Source organism: Bombus pascuorum, chromosome 5 (genome assembly GCF_905332965.1).
Source record: "Bombus pascuorum chromosome 5, iyBomPasc1.1, whole genome shotgun sequence".
Taxonomy (NCBI): Eukaryota; Metazoa; Arthropoda; class Insecta; order Hymenoptera; family Apidae; genus Bombus; species Bombus pascuorum.
Window position 1 is genome coordinate 6,473,975 of NC_083492.1, and position 16,024 is coordinate 6,489,998.

Below are 16,024 nucleotides of genomic sequence, written 5' to 3' on the forward strand. Positions count from 1 at the left end.
TTTCACCTTCCTCTTTTCTATATTTATACCTCCCTTCTTTGCTATATTTATCTAGGTTTACATTTTCTTCTTGCTTCGTATATTATTTATTAATTACTTTACCATTTCGGTTAAAGTGTATTATTCGAAATACTTTACTCTGACAAAATTACAGTATATGGTTAGTGTAGTATAGTATAGTATATGGTAGTATTATAACGTTGTTCATTGTTACGTAGAGTATAATATCGTAGCGTAATTCGTTATATTTTAGAACTTTCTATTCTTTCATCTTCTTCTTTCATTTGGTCCTCTGCTGTGTCTTGTCGAATATCCTATTATTCAGCTTACTTTGCGTTACAGTAGCATTCCGCTCGTTCGAACTTCCACCTGTCGGAAGACAAATGGCTCGTATAATTGAAGATACCTATGGTTTCTCTAATCCCAGTCACTAGACGTTTAACAACTAGAAATTTGATAATTAATAATTTAACGCACGTATTTATGTATGTGTATGTATATCTATACGTATATGCTTTAGTAACTACGTTATCATCGACATGGAGTAACGCAACGATGAGGATACCAAGAAAGAGTTAGATTAGTATCCTTCGGTAGAATCCTGTTTATTCTGTATGGAAGAGTAGTAGACGCGTGCTCCATGGAATGAAGAGTAACGCGATCGCGTAACCTTGAGTACAGGGTAGCGTTTCAATTTCGCGTTGCTCGATCATCGAGCTATTTCTGGTGGTCGCCAGGACTGACCCACTTTCTCTACTTTCGTACTGTTTCGCGAACGTCAGACAAACCGCGTAATACCGTCAAATTTCTACGCACTGTCTACTTTTGTTCTGCAGATCTCGTTCGCGAAGGATCCACGCCCATCCTGGTGTGGCGAAAACTGGTTCGGAGAAAACTAGCTGAAGCCACGACACGTGTTCTATTTTGACAAATGCTTTCATACTTCCTCCTTCTTCGTCTTTCACCGTAGCAGAGCAGAGCACTGATCTCTTATTCTTTCAAGCAACATAAAAGTCTGCTGCGTTAATTTTTGGGGAACGGCGTGAAATATTAATGCGATATTGCAAAGTTCGGAAGAAAAAGGAAATTTTGAATTATTTCTGGGAAGAATTACGCGATAACGAAAAATCGGTAGTTCATGTACATATACGAAATTCATCTGGATCACACGAAGCGAATCCATTACCAGGGAGAAAGGCGTCTGAATTCCCGGCCTCGATTTAAATGATTGCGTAATAAAAAGTGAACCAGAATGATAAAGTTTTTCGGCGATGAACGCGCGACGAATGAGTTCTCGAACCTTTCGAAAAAAATTCTACGCCGGTTATAGGTATACAAAGAAAAGGGAAAAATTATTTAAGAACGGAGAAAGGGAAAACTACAACTGTTCCATAGAGATTTAAAATTAACAAAATTTCTCTGAATATCAATATATATACTTGGGAAATAATTTAAGAGATAATTAATAAAATGTTTTCATTAATTTGCTTCGTTATAACGTTACGTCAGAGTTCTGGGGAACCCTATGAGTTCTACGAAAAAATAATATTGTCACGCTAGCGGTAACTCATAAAGTAAACGTTTAATATGCTTGTTAGTATGGACTGTAACAAATCGTTTCGCAATTGAATGTGTTACGTGATTATAGTTCTATATGACGATTCGTGCGTACGGCTAGCTAAATGAGATACCGATTACGTAGTTTAATTGGTTCTAATGGTTAAATTATTGCGTAATAATGAAAAATACATTAGAACGACGAGACACAGGTTTTTGTAATAGTCGCATCCATTTTTCATTGTCGTGCCCGCAGAAACGCCTTGTAACCTTTTAATCCATAGAAGAAAGGCATATCCCAGTCACGATAGCACCTGCAGTTGCTTCTACTGTTTACGTGACTCGATTATCAATCGGCGATTGATTGCTCGCAATGAGGTATCGGGACCGCGTGCTTTCACATTCGTTTTACAAAACAAATCTATCTACGAATAAATCTATCGAAAGAATTGCGCTGAAACAATCCCTGAATTCGGTAGAATTCGGATTCGAGAAAAGCATAAATATACATAGAATTATTTGTAGAGATTTGTTATTTGTAGTGAAAATTCGTTGGGAATTTCCATCTTAATTGCGATGTTAATTTGATCGTAATGGTAATTTTTGATTATTTAAAAATATTTTTAGAAAAATCTTCGACCGTACTTCCTCTACGGCCTACATTTTTTAGCTTCTGTTTTAGAAATAGTAAATTAATATTCAGAATAGATTGGAATGTTTTAGCGATAATTAATAAAACTCGGTTTAAATTTCATAATATCCTTCTCCGTTCAAACGATTATAACGTAACTGTCAGCTTCTTTAGTCCTCCATTATTCATTACCGAACCTTGATCATCAAACGTTCACGGGAACAAAAACCACCGAGAAACCGGTGATCTTATTATATATCGCTCTCGAGGAACATTAATGTTATCCTTGAACTTTCGGAAATCAAGTGTTTAAATTTCGCTCAAACGACAGGCCACAGCTTTCATTGCAAAACTCGCAGCAGCATCAAACGATTCTCACAAACGGAATTACGCGTTCATTCAGTCATCGAGAATCCCCGGTTGCAGTGAGAAGTTCTCTTCGGTCGATTTACCTGAAACAATATCAATACGTTATCGTTATAATCTAATTCCTAGTGTTGGTAAAATTTCAAAATATTAAAACATGGTTCGTACGATATTACATTAGTGAGAAGTTTCTACAAATGTCCAAATACTCGCACGGACCACTGTGGATATTACGAGGCAGAATCTTCAAATACGATATTATGAATGAATATGAAATAAGAAATATTAACAATGTAATTTCACGGTTTAATTGAAAAATCGATAAAAGGATACGGATTCGGGTTTTGCCCGCGGGCGATCCATTGTCCATTTGGTCGAATTCTTTCTGTAACCGGTCCGGCAAAAGTGAACCGGTTTCTTGTGTAGCAAGACACGTAATACGGGGCGCGATTACGAGGGACCACGTCGTGACATTGGGCGCGGTACTTTGACGGCCGCGGCTGCAGCCCTGGCTTATTCGGTGAAAGTTGGACAGTACGAACAGGTATGTAACTGATCCGACACGATCGAGACTGCCTGAGCCCTATTGTACTCGGCCAAGGGCTGTCTGCTCTCATTATCCCTGACCCTCGTGATTTTCTCAATTTTATCACGTTACATTCTTTGGTAATATTTTACATAAACTGTTGTTTTCCATTAACTTTTCATCGTTTTATCCTTCGTTCGTGTATCACAATTTTATTCATCAATATCGGACGACTTTACCTTTCTCCTATATTTCACTTTTTCGTAAACATCGAACGATTTTATCCTCGGCTCATTTTTATAAATTTATTGTTTATTAATATTGGATAATTTTATCCTTGGACCGTATTTTATGACTTTTATTCTTCGTTTTCTGTTCTCGTTTTATATACCTGTTTCCACAATACTTTACAATCTCATTCTTTGTTGTCTTATCATTTTGATTCTTGACAGTATTTCGAAATTTTATTTTTCGACAACCATCATTGCAATAATATCATCGGGAATAATAATTTGTTTCTTTAAGTACGATCAATACCTGGTGATAAATAACATTTGATATTACTGGTTAAATGTATGGTTTTAGCATAGGTATAGTAAGTTAATTGTTTACACGATAAATGCAGAGTTTAACAGGTACGTTTTCCTCTTACTTATTATGCTACGTAATAAATTACTGTAGCTTCAAAGCTCGTAAATTTACTCGTGCGACCACTCATTATGATTGTCAATAATATTTTAACTCGGGGCTTTCAATACTTATTAATTGATTTAGATTAAAAATGATTAAGTAGATCGAAAAATCAAAAATATGATACTAATGTATAAATTATATACATTTTACGTGATTTATATTACCTTAAATTGTACTAAAACAGAAGGAAAATTAAATTTTTCCAAAAATAACAGTAGTAGGAAATAAATCATTCGAAACATATATCTGAATTCGATAATTAGCTCGTTTTAAGATACAGGTGTCTGCTATAGATATTACACACCTGCGTATAAAAAACACTTTCTTTCTTCCTCGAATCTAGAGCCTCCTTATTTACCTTTCATTTCATGCGTTCTTAACCTGTTACGTTATTATTAAGACCAAGTCAGTCGAAATGATCGTTGCCTTGTATAAGAACACAATCGAGACTCGTTATTTCAGGAAAGTGATACAATTTTAAAGTGAAAACACATTATATCGATATTGCGTAATATTATATAAGAATTTTAATGAGATCTGAAACGTTCGTGCGTACACGTTAATTGGATGTAAATATCCAGTAACCATCGCTTTTTACAGATAATTAAAATTGTCACTAACAGCTTGATGTTGAAATTGTAAACCTTTATCATTCATGTACGAAAGCAATGTATCTGTTATTTTTATGAATTTTTCAATTGTCTTCGTCGTTTTTATTATTTCTTTTTTCTGCAAATATGTAATTGGAACTTACACGATAATCTCCTTTTAATAATTGTATCTATTTATATAATAATCGTATTTCCACGGGAAAGATCATCCAATTTCGTCCAATTCAAAGATCGTCCAATTTAATGATTATTGTTACAAGTAGAAATAAAATTTCCTTTCTCCTGCAAGTATTAGTACGAATAATTCAATGCGTATAATTAGACGTAGCTGCAGTAGTATTAGTCATTACTTTGTCAGACTACCATGCGTTTAATATAATTACAGTTTTTGGCTATTATAAAAAGTTTAGGTAATTTATGACACTTTTATCATATTTCAAGGATACAGAGTTTCTAATACACGAATTTGGTAATAAATACATATATGTATGATAAATCGATTCAAGCATATTGTATGCTACACGCGTCTGACATATACACGACGATACTACTTGCAGATATGCTGCGTTACTTCACATGCATTCCACTTACTTATTCATATTCTCTATACGTATTAAATTAGCAAAATTTATAATATATAGATATATATAATATATAGATCAGCGATATAATTGTTAATTTAGATACATCAATGTTTATTTATCATTCAAATAGCTAGTCAAACCAATATCTTAACATATACATACAGAGGAAATAATCTTGCGAATTTGAAACAAGTAAGAAATACATATAGCTATATCTGACAAGCATACTTAATTACCCGTTACATAACCTCCAATTTTCTTTCCATCAAAGTCTCGTTACTACTTCAAACTCGGCATTATCATTATATTAGCATTATCATATTACATCTGAAACAAATCTTCTCGGCATTCTCAACCATTCATAAACCAGCTGACAAGCTATAAAATATCATTTATCCATGTTGAAATAACCTCAAAAGTAAATCCTACAAATAAATCGTCTAGACCACATACCATAAAAATGCAACGTAACGAGACATAACACAATTCGTCTAGCCCGTTACGCGTCACGTAGTTGAAGGTCGTACACCATCGTACAAGTGAACATATACAGGGTGTTTCTCATTTTGGATCTCTCTACTTTCTTTCTCCAGGTAACTCATTTTTCGTAACTCTTGTTCGTTTCTATGTATATACGTTTGTTTCGTCGACGTGACAGAGAATTTAAAGATACTTGGAACATACTATCGATATATTAGATCGATACGAACGATCGTATCTGCAACGGTAAAAACAAGAGATAAATAACAACTATAGCGACGATGTCGTCAAGAATTTAAACAAGAAGATAGCAGCTTTTTAAATTTCCTAGTGAGATTATCATTTGCCGATATCTTAACTGCTTCAAGAAGCGTTACAAATCTGTGCGCGACTGACAGATTTTTTCGAACACGAAGTACCGTCTTTACGCTTTCACGCTTATTCAGAATATTTCATGAAATTTCGTATACATATGTACGTAACAGTGTACTTGTATATTCTAGACGGACTGTGAATGTTTATACATGTTTATATCTTTACTAGTACAACTAAATGGAAATTTGGCCCACCTAGTAGATATTACGATCATTACGATACTTTGGACATTTTCTATATTTTTCTAAAAAACACTGGCGAGGTGTGAACTTCGGAAAAGAAAAGTGTGGGCCACCCTATATACAAATGTAGAGGTTTTCTTGCGTAAAAGACACAATACACGGCGCGTCGCAACGCCGAAACTTGCGTAACGGTGAACGAGCCCGATGAATCGAAGTTCGCGCGGATGAACGTGACAAGTGATCGATTCGCGCAAGTACGCCTGTGACATTGATCGACGTTATTCGCGACGCTTTTACTTATTACGCCCGCACACGGTCACGTAGGTCGTGGCGACGTAATCGACTGTGACCGGGGCTACGGAGATTACGAGGACACTGGCCCCGTCACGAGCTTCTCCACGCAATCCACAAAGAAAACCAGACCCTGTTGAATAATAAATCTTCCCGTTTTGCTCACGGTGCAACGATCGCGCCACGAGACGCCACGCTGCACAGAATAAAAATATTTCCACGTGTACTGGACAACGTTGTTATTTTACATAAAATAGCCACGATGTTAATATTCCGTGAAGCTATCGAAGAAGACGTATGTTGCTATTGTGGATGAATAGTTTGCAGGTTCGATCGAATGAATACTCACGACGTTTTTAATTTCTGGCGCCTTGTTAACGAGAGAAATTGCAAATGACTCAATAGCAGAGACATACTTCTTACGACAGATCGTAAATTTGTGCTCCCTCGGAATTGCTGATTCGCGAAGTATGCAACCAAGGAACTTGTTCCTTAGTAGCTTCTTGATGGAATGCGATAGATTCGAGGTGTGCTCGTCGCAACAAAACGTAGCTCAAATTTCTACGTTCACCGTGTTCTTGTTACAGTAGAGCAAAAAATACTATTTTAATTTCCAACGAATTTTCTCCAGAGTATTCCATTCTCAGTTTTAGTTTCTAATTTTTCTAAAATTGTATTCTTCGTATATCATAGTCGATAAAGTGATATGGTATCTTACCTACCAACATTTATAGTATAATTTATATGTCGGTAAAGTCACATACCATGTCAAATGTAATACGTACTTGTATATCACGTACAAACGCAAGGACTTCAGGAATCTAAATAACTCACAAATCACACAATTTCGTTTAATTCGTTGTAAACACGCATTTATTTTAACTCGTTGATTTGTTCAATCAGGCGGGATTTAATAACAAAACAATATTAAAAAGGAAAAATCTTTACAGGAGCGCAGTGGCGGGAGCATAGGTGAGACCACCGATAGGAGCGGCATAAGCTAATGGCGACGAGTAGGCAGCTGTATATGCGTAAGCATTAGGATAAGTCGCGTAGCTGGTAACAGTTCTGGCCGCAGGCAGGCTGACTAATCTACCAGGTTGAGGAGCTTGAGCTGCCAACTGTACTGGTGTAGCAAGAGCTTTCACGGGTGCTCCTTGTGACTGTTGTTGTTGGGGTTGCTGTCTTTGCTGTGAATGTTGCTGTTGCTGTTCCTGTTCTTGCTCGCTTCCCTGTTCCTTCTGTATCCTTTGCTGTTGACGTTGTTGGATCTGCTGTTGCAGTTGCAGTCTGGATTGCTGTTGAAGCTGTTGCAACTGTTGCAACTGTTGCTGTTGCTGTTGCTGTTGCTGTCTTTCGAGTTCTTTCAGCTGCTGCAGCTGCTGTTCCTGTTGTTGTCGAAGCTGTTCATCGCGAGAGGTTGCACCGGCTGTGACTAAGGGACCGGACCTAGCCTCGACGACCTCGACATCGGAATCCGGACCGCTGGATGGAATCGCTGGCGCTGGTGCAGGTGCTGCGGGCAAAACAGGTGCAACTGCCGCGGAAGGTGCGATGGAAGGCGCATACGGCACCAGTGGAGCGGCAATGGCGGCCACAGCCGTCGCTGGTTCCCGGCTGACCACCGCGTTAAAACCGTTTATCGGATCCGCCGTATACTCGACGATGCGTCGAGTACCGTCTGCCTCGATCAAACTGTAGCTACCCTGCACCAGGTCGCCGTTTCTGGTTTCGTATTGGGCCTTGGAATCCCCGGTCACCGCATCTTGAACGTCGTACGCGAAACTATATTGAGGCGCTGCGTCTAGTTCCTCGAGCTTAGCTGCTACTAAGGGTGCCGGCACCGCTGGGACCGCTGGGATCACCGCTCCCTTGGAGAGAACCGCCACGCTTAAGAGTACGATGAGCTAGAATTTTGGAGAGAAACGTTAGTATCATATTAGATATTCTAGTTGTCGTATTAATATTAGATATATCGTATCTTTTTTGATGACGTAGAAATCATTAATAACGGTGTGCGAGCTATTATCAACATATCGATTAAATTCCTCTGATCGAAGAGCATTGATTAGGAACATAAGCAGTTTGCCACTGTAGAATCGTAAGACGCACACCGTTATCAATAATACGTGATTCGACCCATGCTGAACGTGCACTTCGTTATCTTGTTGAGGAAACGTCAGACTATCTTTCCCAGAAGGACATGGCTGACACTGGAAACTTGGACGATGAACAAAGTGGAGGTAAAAGAAACAGAGCAACCTATTCTAAACCTAGGGACGTAAACGTTCAATAGAGGAGGGAGCATAATAAATCTATTTAGAGATCGATCGGACAATATTACTCACGACTTTAGGCGACGATATTCGACGTATAATAATGTAAATGTATAATAAGAGAAGAGGAACGATAGCATCTATCATCGACCAGTTAACAATTGATAAGCGTTACTCTACATGAGTCTAAGCGATATTATTTGATCGATAAGACTAGCCAGGACTAATCGTCGCGATTTGTGTACCTCCTTACCTTTCCAGCCATGTTTGTTTGCAAGAGGATCGCCAGGAGACTGATGCCTCAGGGTAAGATTCGTCGTACTTTTATACGCGTGATGACTGTCGGTGTTTTCGTGTCATCCGCCAACAATAACCCGAGCTATTCCTTGCACCCAAACACGAATCGTGCACACCCGTCTTACACACGCATACACACCGCCCCCACTTGAATCTCTCCTTCTTTTATTCGGGCTGCCTATTACTCTGTTTCTTTTACCATCCGATGACCTCCTCATAAATGTTGCGATGTCCATACGTACAACTACGAGTCGATGAGTATGCGCGCTTATGTTTCTTCATATCGTCCCGGCGTATACACGCGACCTGTATGCCAATATGTCGAAGATACAGAGCCTCTTCGAGGTCGTGCGACGAAACCGCGAACGTAAACCGTGAACTCCGCTGTAACCCTCTCGACGAAAGGTGTACGCACTTCCAAAAGTTTACGATATTGCGCGATCGTTATCGATTAGCATTTACGTCGCGCCTGCGACACCTTTGCCTGCACGAAACAGAAAAAAGGGTTTCTTAACGCTAGACGAGTGAAGTATGAGACTCGTATCAGTGAAATCGAAACGAACGTGGAAAATGTGTTGATTGAAAGGGAAAGGGAAACCTTCGACTATATATTTTACAAAGATCATCGAGATTCCTGAAAATACACTGTCCGAAATTTAGGAGATTTCTATGAAGAATGACGAGTTGGTCATTTTTACCGTGTTCTGATTCCAGCGATAATACTTGCGTCGAAAGAACGCTAACTGTCCGTTCTGATTCGATCTTTGGTACAATTTTAAATTAAAAAGGAATTCTTAACGTATGCAATGGCAAAAAGTACCGGCTATCGTCGTATTTGTTGTAGCATCTACGTACCGACTAACTGGACTCAAGTATATTAAATCTCATTTAAGTCATTTAGCAGCACTTTGTAACGTGACTACAAAAATTTGATACCGTGAGAACGAAATGAAGATGAGCTAGTGAAAAAAGGAAACGTTTCATTGGAAAAGGAACGTATATGGAAATAACTTTTGCAGCCGGTGTACATTGTTTGCGCTAAATAGATAGTAACTGATGAATTTAGGATAAAGATGACCCTGTTCGTGTTTATCTTCGATTAATTCAAATCAAGTATTCGATTGATTTCTTTTCTATAGTAAAATGAATCGATAACGCTATGATAACAGCTAGCACCAATACATTAATACATTAATGTGGTCGGAACATGTGTCAATCGAATTCGCTTTAAATTTGACACACGATCGCCGAATTTTAAGTGCAAACGAAGTGTGAGCCAGCATATAATTTGTATGCTGATACATCGAAGAAAGTCATTCGAGGTTATTCGACGAAATTACGAAAGGTAATGGATTCTATCAGTATACGTTTATTGTGTCTTTTCTTTCCTTGCTCAATGTCCATAGTCTTACAGGATCGCACGCAGGAGAAACCTCTCGTTCGAATCGAAGAATAGAAGGAAGAGATGATTCATATATGCTGACATACACGAGATGCTTTTGGTAATTCTTCTTTAATTCTCATACGTATATAATATAATTATCGTAAAATATAAAGATAGAACGTTTATCGTGTTTAGGGAAATTTTGTCTATGCTTCCTTAAATCTGTGTAAAAAGAGGCTATCTGTGCGAAGAGACAATGGATAATTCGTCGAACTTTCTTTCGTAACAAAACATTGTGAAAGGATTACAACAGCCGCTTGTAGTCGATTCGTTCTTTATTGTTAGATCTCTTATTTGTTATGCATCACACGTATAAATCGCAATAATTTATATTCATTTTCGATATATATATCGTCCACTTGTAATATGATATCTTTTATCTGTAGCATATATTTTACAGGAAAATTAAAGAATCGTTGGTTTCTGGTTAAAGGAATAACTTTATTCCGCTGTAATGCGATCTTTAAAGTGCTACAGCATAGAAAAGAAAGATCGCAAAACAATCTGCGTGGACTTACTTTAAAGCGCGATACTTCTATTTTCTGATCATCAAATTGTATTTCCTCGTAGTGCCTCTATACTCGTAAAAAAGACGTAAAAGTGAGGATGATTTTTGTTGCAAAAATGTATGTTTTCATCTATTTCACTTTTCATTCAAAGTGCCATAGAACGGCGACGAAAGATCGTATATCGATTATTAAGAAATCGTTGCCTTTAAATCTGTTTTGAAACGAATCGCGAAAAAATTTCTTGAATTCCACAGGCTTGTTCGAATTTGTAGAATTTTCGGAATAAAAAATAATTTTCACTTTCTCCCACCCCGCTTCTAAGTATGAAAGCATTCTCGAGAAAAATTAATTTAGAGTTGAGAAAGTAGAGACTTTGCCGTCTAAAATGAGTCTAATAGTTGTACAATCTGTCATCAGGAAATTACAGTACTTCAAAAATTGATAACATTTTAATTCGGAATTGATGATCGTTTAACTTGCCTGCAAAGATTTAAGTAACAAATAAAAGAAATAGGTAAAAGGGCCCATTTTTTAATTTCAGAAAACAAGAATTTTCTAATCTATAATATTTCACACAAAAATATTTGCTTAAATAGTTGCATGGAAATATAATTTATTAATTGTTATTGATGCAATCGTACGATCTAGAAAAAAAAACACAAATTTTAACTTTTATTTAAATTAAAATGCATCTAATTATAGAACGTAGAAACATAATTATAAGGATGGGAATAACAATGATTACAATATATTTTAAAAAAGTTTTTAATATAAACATTTCATTACAAAATAATTGCAGTATGTACAGTGTAATATGACTAGTTACATAGTAAGCGGTACAAAACGGTAAATATAAATTTCTTCTGTATTACAAGCAAGCACTAAGCAACGCATGACTTAAATGACATAAAATTCATTTCATTTCGCAACGAATGAATCTTTTTCATACTGATACCAATTTAATGTTATATTCTGCTTATTAAAACGAGATGAGAAAATAAATTGAAGCTAAAATTCTTCCTCATGAAGTTAATAAATTCCATGTACCATTTAGGTCAAACCTAACCTTCTTTCTCCACCAGGATAAGTATAAATTATAAAGTATTAAAACTGTCTAAGGATGAAAAGCCACTGGAGCGACTTTCAGGGCAGGTTTAATGACAGCCACAGGTTCTCTGTGGACAACCGCGTTGAATCCATTCACAGGATCCGCCGTGTACTCGACAATCCTCCTGGTGCCATCAGCTTCGATGAAACTGTAGCTACCACTGACTATGTCGCCATTTCTAGTTTCTTGCTGAGTTTTCGAATCTCCTGTTAAAGTGTCCTGGACGTCATAAGCGTAAGTGTATTGTGGATGAGGATCGTAATTAAATGCTGGATTCACTGGTGCAAGTTTAGCTAATGGTACTGCTGGTAAAGGAACTGCAGCTCCCTTGCATGTAGTAAATATAGCGACCGCCAGCACGATAACCACTTGCTGCAATGTAATAGAGAAATATTTAATTTCTTCTATCAGAAATTAAATAATATGAACAAAATATAAAATTTAGTTACAGTAAATTATAATATAAATTAGAAATGATGTAGTAATGGTTAAAATAGCATAATAAATAATAATATTTTGCGATCTGATTAACAATATCTTTTTGTGTAAACTATTTTAATTACATTGTCTTGTAAACTGAATGTGTAATTTTCAAAAGAGTTTTTACTATATTTATAGTATATTTAAAACTATATATCAAAAAACATGACATGAAAATTTCATTTAAATTTAAATATATGAACCCTATTTGTTCTAGTTTTAATTCTTTCTCTACTAGTATGTACGCAACTGAATTTTTCATATACGTATCCTCCATTTTTTAATATATGAATAAATTATACAGATTATATATATTATATTTTTACCATTTTATATATCTAGAGATAATTAATAACTTAACAGCCCAATTGGTAATCAAGAATGAATTAACAAAACAATTAATCAGATCGCTAATTTTTAAGTTACCCTCTTCTCACCTTGAAAGCCATATCGATTAGTGTTTTGGATAATCTTATGATCAAACGAAAGTCAAGAAGGAAACTGACTGTTCGATTTCTAGTGACAAACGTATTTATAGGTGTACGGAGTTGTCATTTGTGAATGTACGTGAACCGATGCTCATCGCAGCCCTCGATGCATCGCAAATAGCTTCGAAGGCGTGTACGTGACGCGCTTCCGACAGAGTAGCAAAAGTTTCGCTCTCATTTTTAGTTCCCTAATAGCTGCACATTGAACCTATCGATTCACATTATATTAACCTGTTACCTTTGAGAATAAATGTGAAAATAATCTGCAAATTACATTAAAATTGTGTAAAAAGAAAATAACTCTATTCGACATTCGTATAGCAAAATATAATAGCTTACTATCTTTGAAATCAATTAACAACAGCATAGAGTATCTCTCATTAAAGAAGATGTAGTAGAAAAAGATGAATGGGTTATTACACAATGCATAATGTAAAAATTTAGAGGGAAATAGTAACAATTCGGACAATAATTCTTCCAGGATAAAACTCTTGTGCTTTCACCATTGCGTAATTCCGTATGGTTTTAGTCGCAGTAAGTGTAACGTTTCCGTCATGCGAGCACATGGCGCGAAGAATACTAAACAGTTGAAATGATCCGCTTTGGAATGCTCGCATTTCGTGTCCCTCGTCCCTGAACCTCGCATTGGTTATTCGATTAAATACTGGAAGCATTAAAGTACACATCTGGTTCTCTTAAATTATAACTTTTCACACTTTGATCATAATTAAAAGCTAAAAGGAAACCAAAGGATATCATAAAATAATTCCAACCAATGACTAGATTAAGCGTAATCCATGGTAAGTTTATACAAATTTCACCGATAATAATAATTTCAAATTGTATACAAATGCCATTTTAAACTGCATAATGAATTGAAATTGAAAATAGGTGTTTATATCGCAACATGTAATGTATTTATATATAAAATTTATTATGTAGAAACTTTTACAGATTAAATAACAAATTTCGATAATACTTTACTTTATTCATGTATGTGATTACAATTGTTGATTCAAATAAGACTGAATGAAGTATAAAATGTTGCTGATACAAAATTTTCGACATAATGTAATAATAAGTATAAATATTTTAAATGTTGCACAAATATTCAAACCACTTTAGCAGCCTTATTCTTGTACAATAACATAAGGATATATTTATTAATTAATCAACGTCATTAATCAATAGTTTAATCAGGATGATTACTAAATTTAATTTACGTGCTGAAAATTTACATTAATTACTGTTGATAATATTATTTATTTTAAATTTTATAGAAATTTATATATTATGATTTATTAACAACTAATAACATAAATCGAACCCCAATCATTCACTTCCAAAAAGATAGTTCTTATATACTATAAAAATTTAATATAATATAGTATCATGGCCATGTAATCTTTTGTCTCTTCTTTGATGGTGCTTCCTAAAATATATGAAAATAATTAAAATATTTGTTCTAGGCGTTCGTTAGTAAATAATCATTATTTATGTTATTCATATTGTAATAAATAACCTTACAATTTAATTAGCATTAATGTTATATCAGTAATGATACATGCATCTATATAAAAACAATCTAACAAACTCAAATAAATACATAAACGAAAATTAACTACAAGTGATGGAATAATTAATAAACATACATACATCATGTTTTCCATCATTATTACGTTTGCCAATACTATTGCATTTTGTAAAGGTATTTGAATTATATAAACATATTTTATTAGACGTTTGTTTAAGTTCATTTGCAGAGGATATTGGTCTTGTACAAAAAATCTCTTTTGCCGTTTCATTTACATCTGTTTTCCTAGTACTTGTACCATTCCTATAAAAAATTAATGTAATTACTTTATTAAAGGAGATATAATTTTTATTGAACGAAATGTTTTTACTTACAATAAAACAGGATTTCTATGTAATTCATTAACAGAGTACATTGCCTCGTCATGTTGTCTTATATCTAAATTTTGAGTGCTCTCAGATTGTCTTTGAGGTAATGGCAAAGCCACCCGCTTATACAGTTCTATTAATTCAAATCTGGATAAATTTTTATAGTCACTGAAGTCAATACATCTCTATAAACAAATCAGGACAAAAAGATGTTTAAATAATTGTAATATATATATTGATATTAATAGCTATTTAAAAAATACTACAACAATTTTTTATCTCAATAAAAACCTACAAGATTTAATTTCATATTTATAATATTACAATATCTCTTGCAATACAAAACAAGAAAATTTCATATCTTGATAGTAGATAAGATACTAGTTCTAAAAAATTCTTTTTATTACAAAATGTAAAAAAAGAACAATGATATTTTAAATTACGGTACAGGACATCTATAAGAAAGATTTTCACACATTATCAGATATATCTGCAATTAAATAATTATTGGTTTAATACACAAAGATATATAAATTCTTCACGATTTAATGAAGAAAAATTGTTGGTAAACATAACCTGGTTTGCTTACATTTTCTAAAATTTCCTTAAGATCTGATTCTGACAATAATTCAGGATGAGTTAATTCATACATTCCTAACGTCGACATTTTATTAAATATTTCATGCACTAATGAAAACTACTTTATAAAATATCAAGAGACCATTTGACAACTTGCATACACAATATTATACTCAAACAACGGTTTGAGTTCGTTATCAATGGTTATCATTCGATAAGTATGACAATATCTGATAATACCGATTATTTCAAAATATTCATAATTATACACACATTTTGCTAGTTTATAAATTTTATAATAAATCTTAAAAAAGAATTTTATGTATCACGTGAAATAATAACGCTCGTCTCACTACCATGCTGACGCACTCCATTATACAATGCACTGATTTCTTAGAAATTTATGTCTATACAACGTATATTGAAAAACCAGGAATTTCCTACAACGACATGATAAATTGAAAATACCTTTTCCTCGTATTTAAAATTAATAGCTTTTTAATAATAAATATATCTTTTTCTAGTTAAATGAAGTCAATTTACCATTATAACTGTTTAACTAATTTTTAAATCATAGTTTCGTTAATTAATTTTCACGTATCGATTTCTAAATTGAAAATTTTAATACAAAATTTTTCATAATAT

The 16,024-nt window shown here is 34.6% G+C and overlaps 3 protein-coding genes and 2 long non-coding RNA genes across 12 annotated transcripts; 1 reads left to right on the forward strand and 4 right to left on the reverse strand.

The window, feature by feature from the left end:
* Positions 1–104: 104 nt before the first annotated feature.
* LOC132907066 (uncharacterized) lies at positions 105–6,874 on the reverse strand. Of its 4 annotated transcripts, none has more exons than XR_009658109.1 (4): positions 5,422–6,874; positions 5,205–5,346; positions 4,528–4,666; positions 105–3,617 (listed from the first exon to the last, which is right to left on the reverse strand). It is a non-coding gene; the product is annotated as an uncharacterized LOC132907066 (long non-coding RNA). The 4 variants fall into 4 exon arrangements; XR_009658110.1 differs by having other exon boundaries at positions 105–2,798; positions 2,888–4,666; positions 5,422–5,924; XR_009658107.1 differs by having other exon boundaries at positions 4,078–4,666; positions 5,422–5,916.
* A 267-nt stretch (positions 6,875–7,141) lies between these two features.
* Positions 7,142–8,940, reverse strand: LOC132907057 (uncharacterized). Its single transcript, XM_060959804.1, has 2 exons — positions 8,826–8,940; positions 7,142–8,203 (listed from the first exon to the last, which is right to left on the reverse strand). The coding sequence occupies exons 1-2, from the start codon at positions 8,835–8,837 to the stop codon at positions 7,241–7,243; spliced, it is 975 nt and encodes a 324-aa protein (XP_060815787.1). The 5' UTR covers positions 8,838–8,940; the 3' UTR covers positions 7,142–7,240.
* LOC132907067 (uncharacterized) lies at positions 8,099–11,839 on the forward strand. Of its 4 annotated transcripts, none has more exons than XR_009658114.1 (4): positions 8,107–8,223; positions 8,494–10,214; positions 10,284–10,371; positions 10,449–11,839. It is a non-coding gene; the product is annotated as an uncharacterized LOC132907067 (long non-coding RNA). The 4 variants fall into 4 exon arrangements; XR_009658112.1 differs by having other exon boundaries at positions 10,714–11,839; XR_009658113.1 differs by having other exon boundaries at positions 8,099–8,223; positions 8,497–10,214; positions 10,284–11,839.
* LOC132907064 (larval cuticle protein A2B-like) lies at positions 11,572–13,454 on the reverse strand. The gene is made up of 2 exons (XM_060959811.1): positions 12,848–13,454; positions 11,572–12,302 (listed from the first exon to the last, which is right to left on the reverse strand). The coding sequence occupies exons 1-2, from the start codon at positions 12,857–12,859 to the stop codon at positions 11,937–11,939; spliced, it is 378 nt and encodes a 125-aa protein (XP_060815794.1). The 5' UTR covers positions 12,860–13,454; the 3' UTR covers positions 11,572–11,936.
* A 687-nt stretch (positions 13,455–14,141) lies between these two features.
* LOC132907063 (uncharacterized) lies at positions 14,142–15,941 on the reverse strand. Of its 2 annotated transcripts, none has more exons than XM_060959809.1 (4): positions 15,390–15,941; positions 14,807–14,985; positions 14,555–14,735; positions 14,142–14,330 (listed from the first exon to the last, which is right to left on the reverse strand). In XM_060959809.1, the coding sequence occupies exons 1-4, from the start codon at positions 15,465–15,467 to the stop codon at positions 14,289–14,291; spliced, it is 480 nt and encodes a 159-aa protein (XP_060815792.1). In that variant the 5' UTR covers positions 15,468–15,941; the 3' UTR covers positions 14,142–14,288. The 2 variants fall into 2 exon arrangements, with proteins under 2 accessions (XP_060815792.1, XP_060815793.1); XM_060959810.1 differs by lacking the exon at positions 15,390–15,941 and adding an exon at positions 15,096–15,186.
* Positions 15,942–16,024: the final 83 nt, after the last annotated feature.

Bases quoted from the DNA above. Each gene is read 5' to 3' on its own strand.
- LOC132907063 (XM_060959809.1), bottom strand. From the start codon at position 15,467: ATGTCGACGTTAGGAATGTATGAATTAACTCATCCTGAATTATTGTCA. The intron at 14,986-15,389 runs GTAAGCAAACCA...ATTTGTTTATAG, and splicing joins TTAAGGAAATTTTAGAAAAT to AGATGTATTGACTTCAGTGA. The intron at 14,736-14,806 runs GTAAGTAAAAAC...AATTTTTTATAG, and splicing joins CATAGAAATCCTGTTTTATT to GAATGGTACAAGTACTAGGA.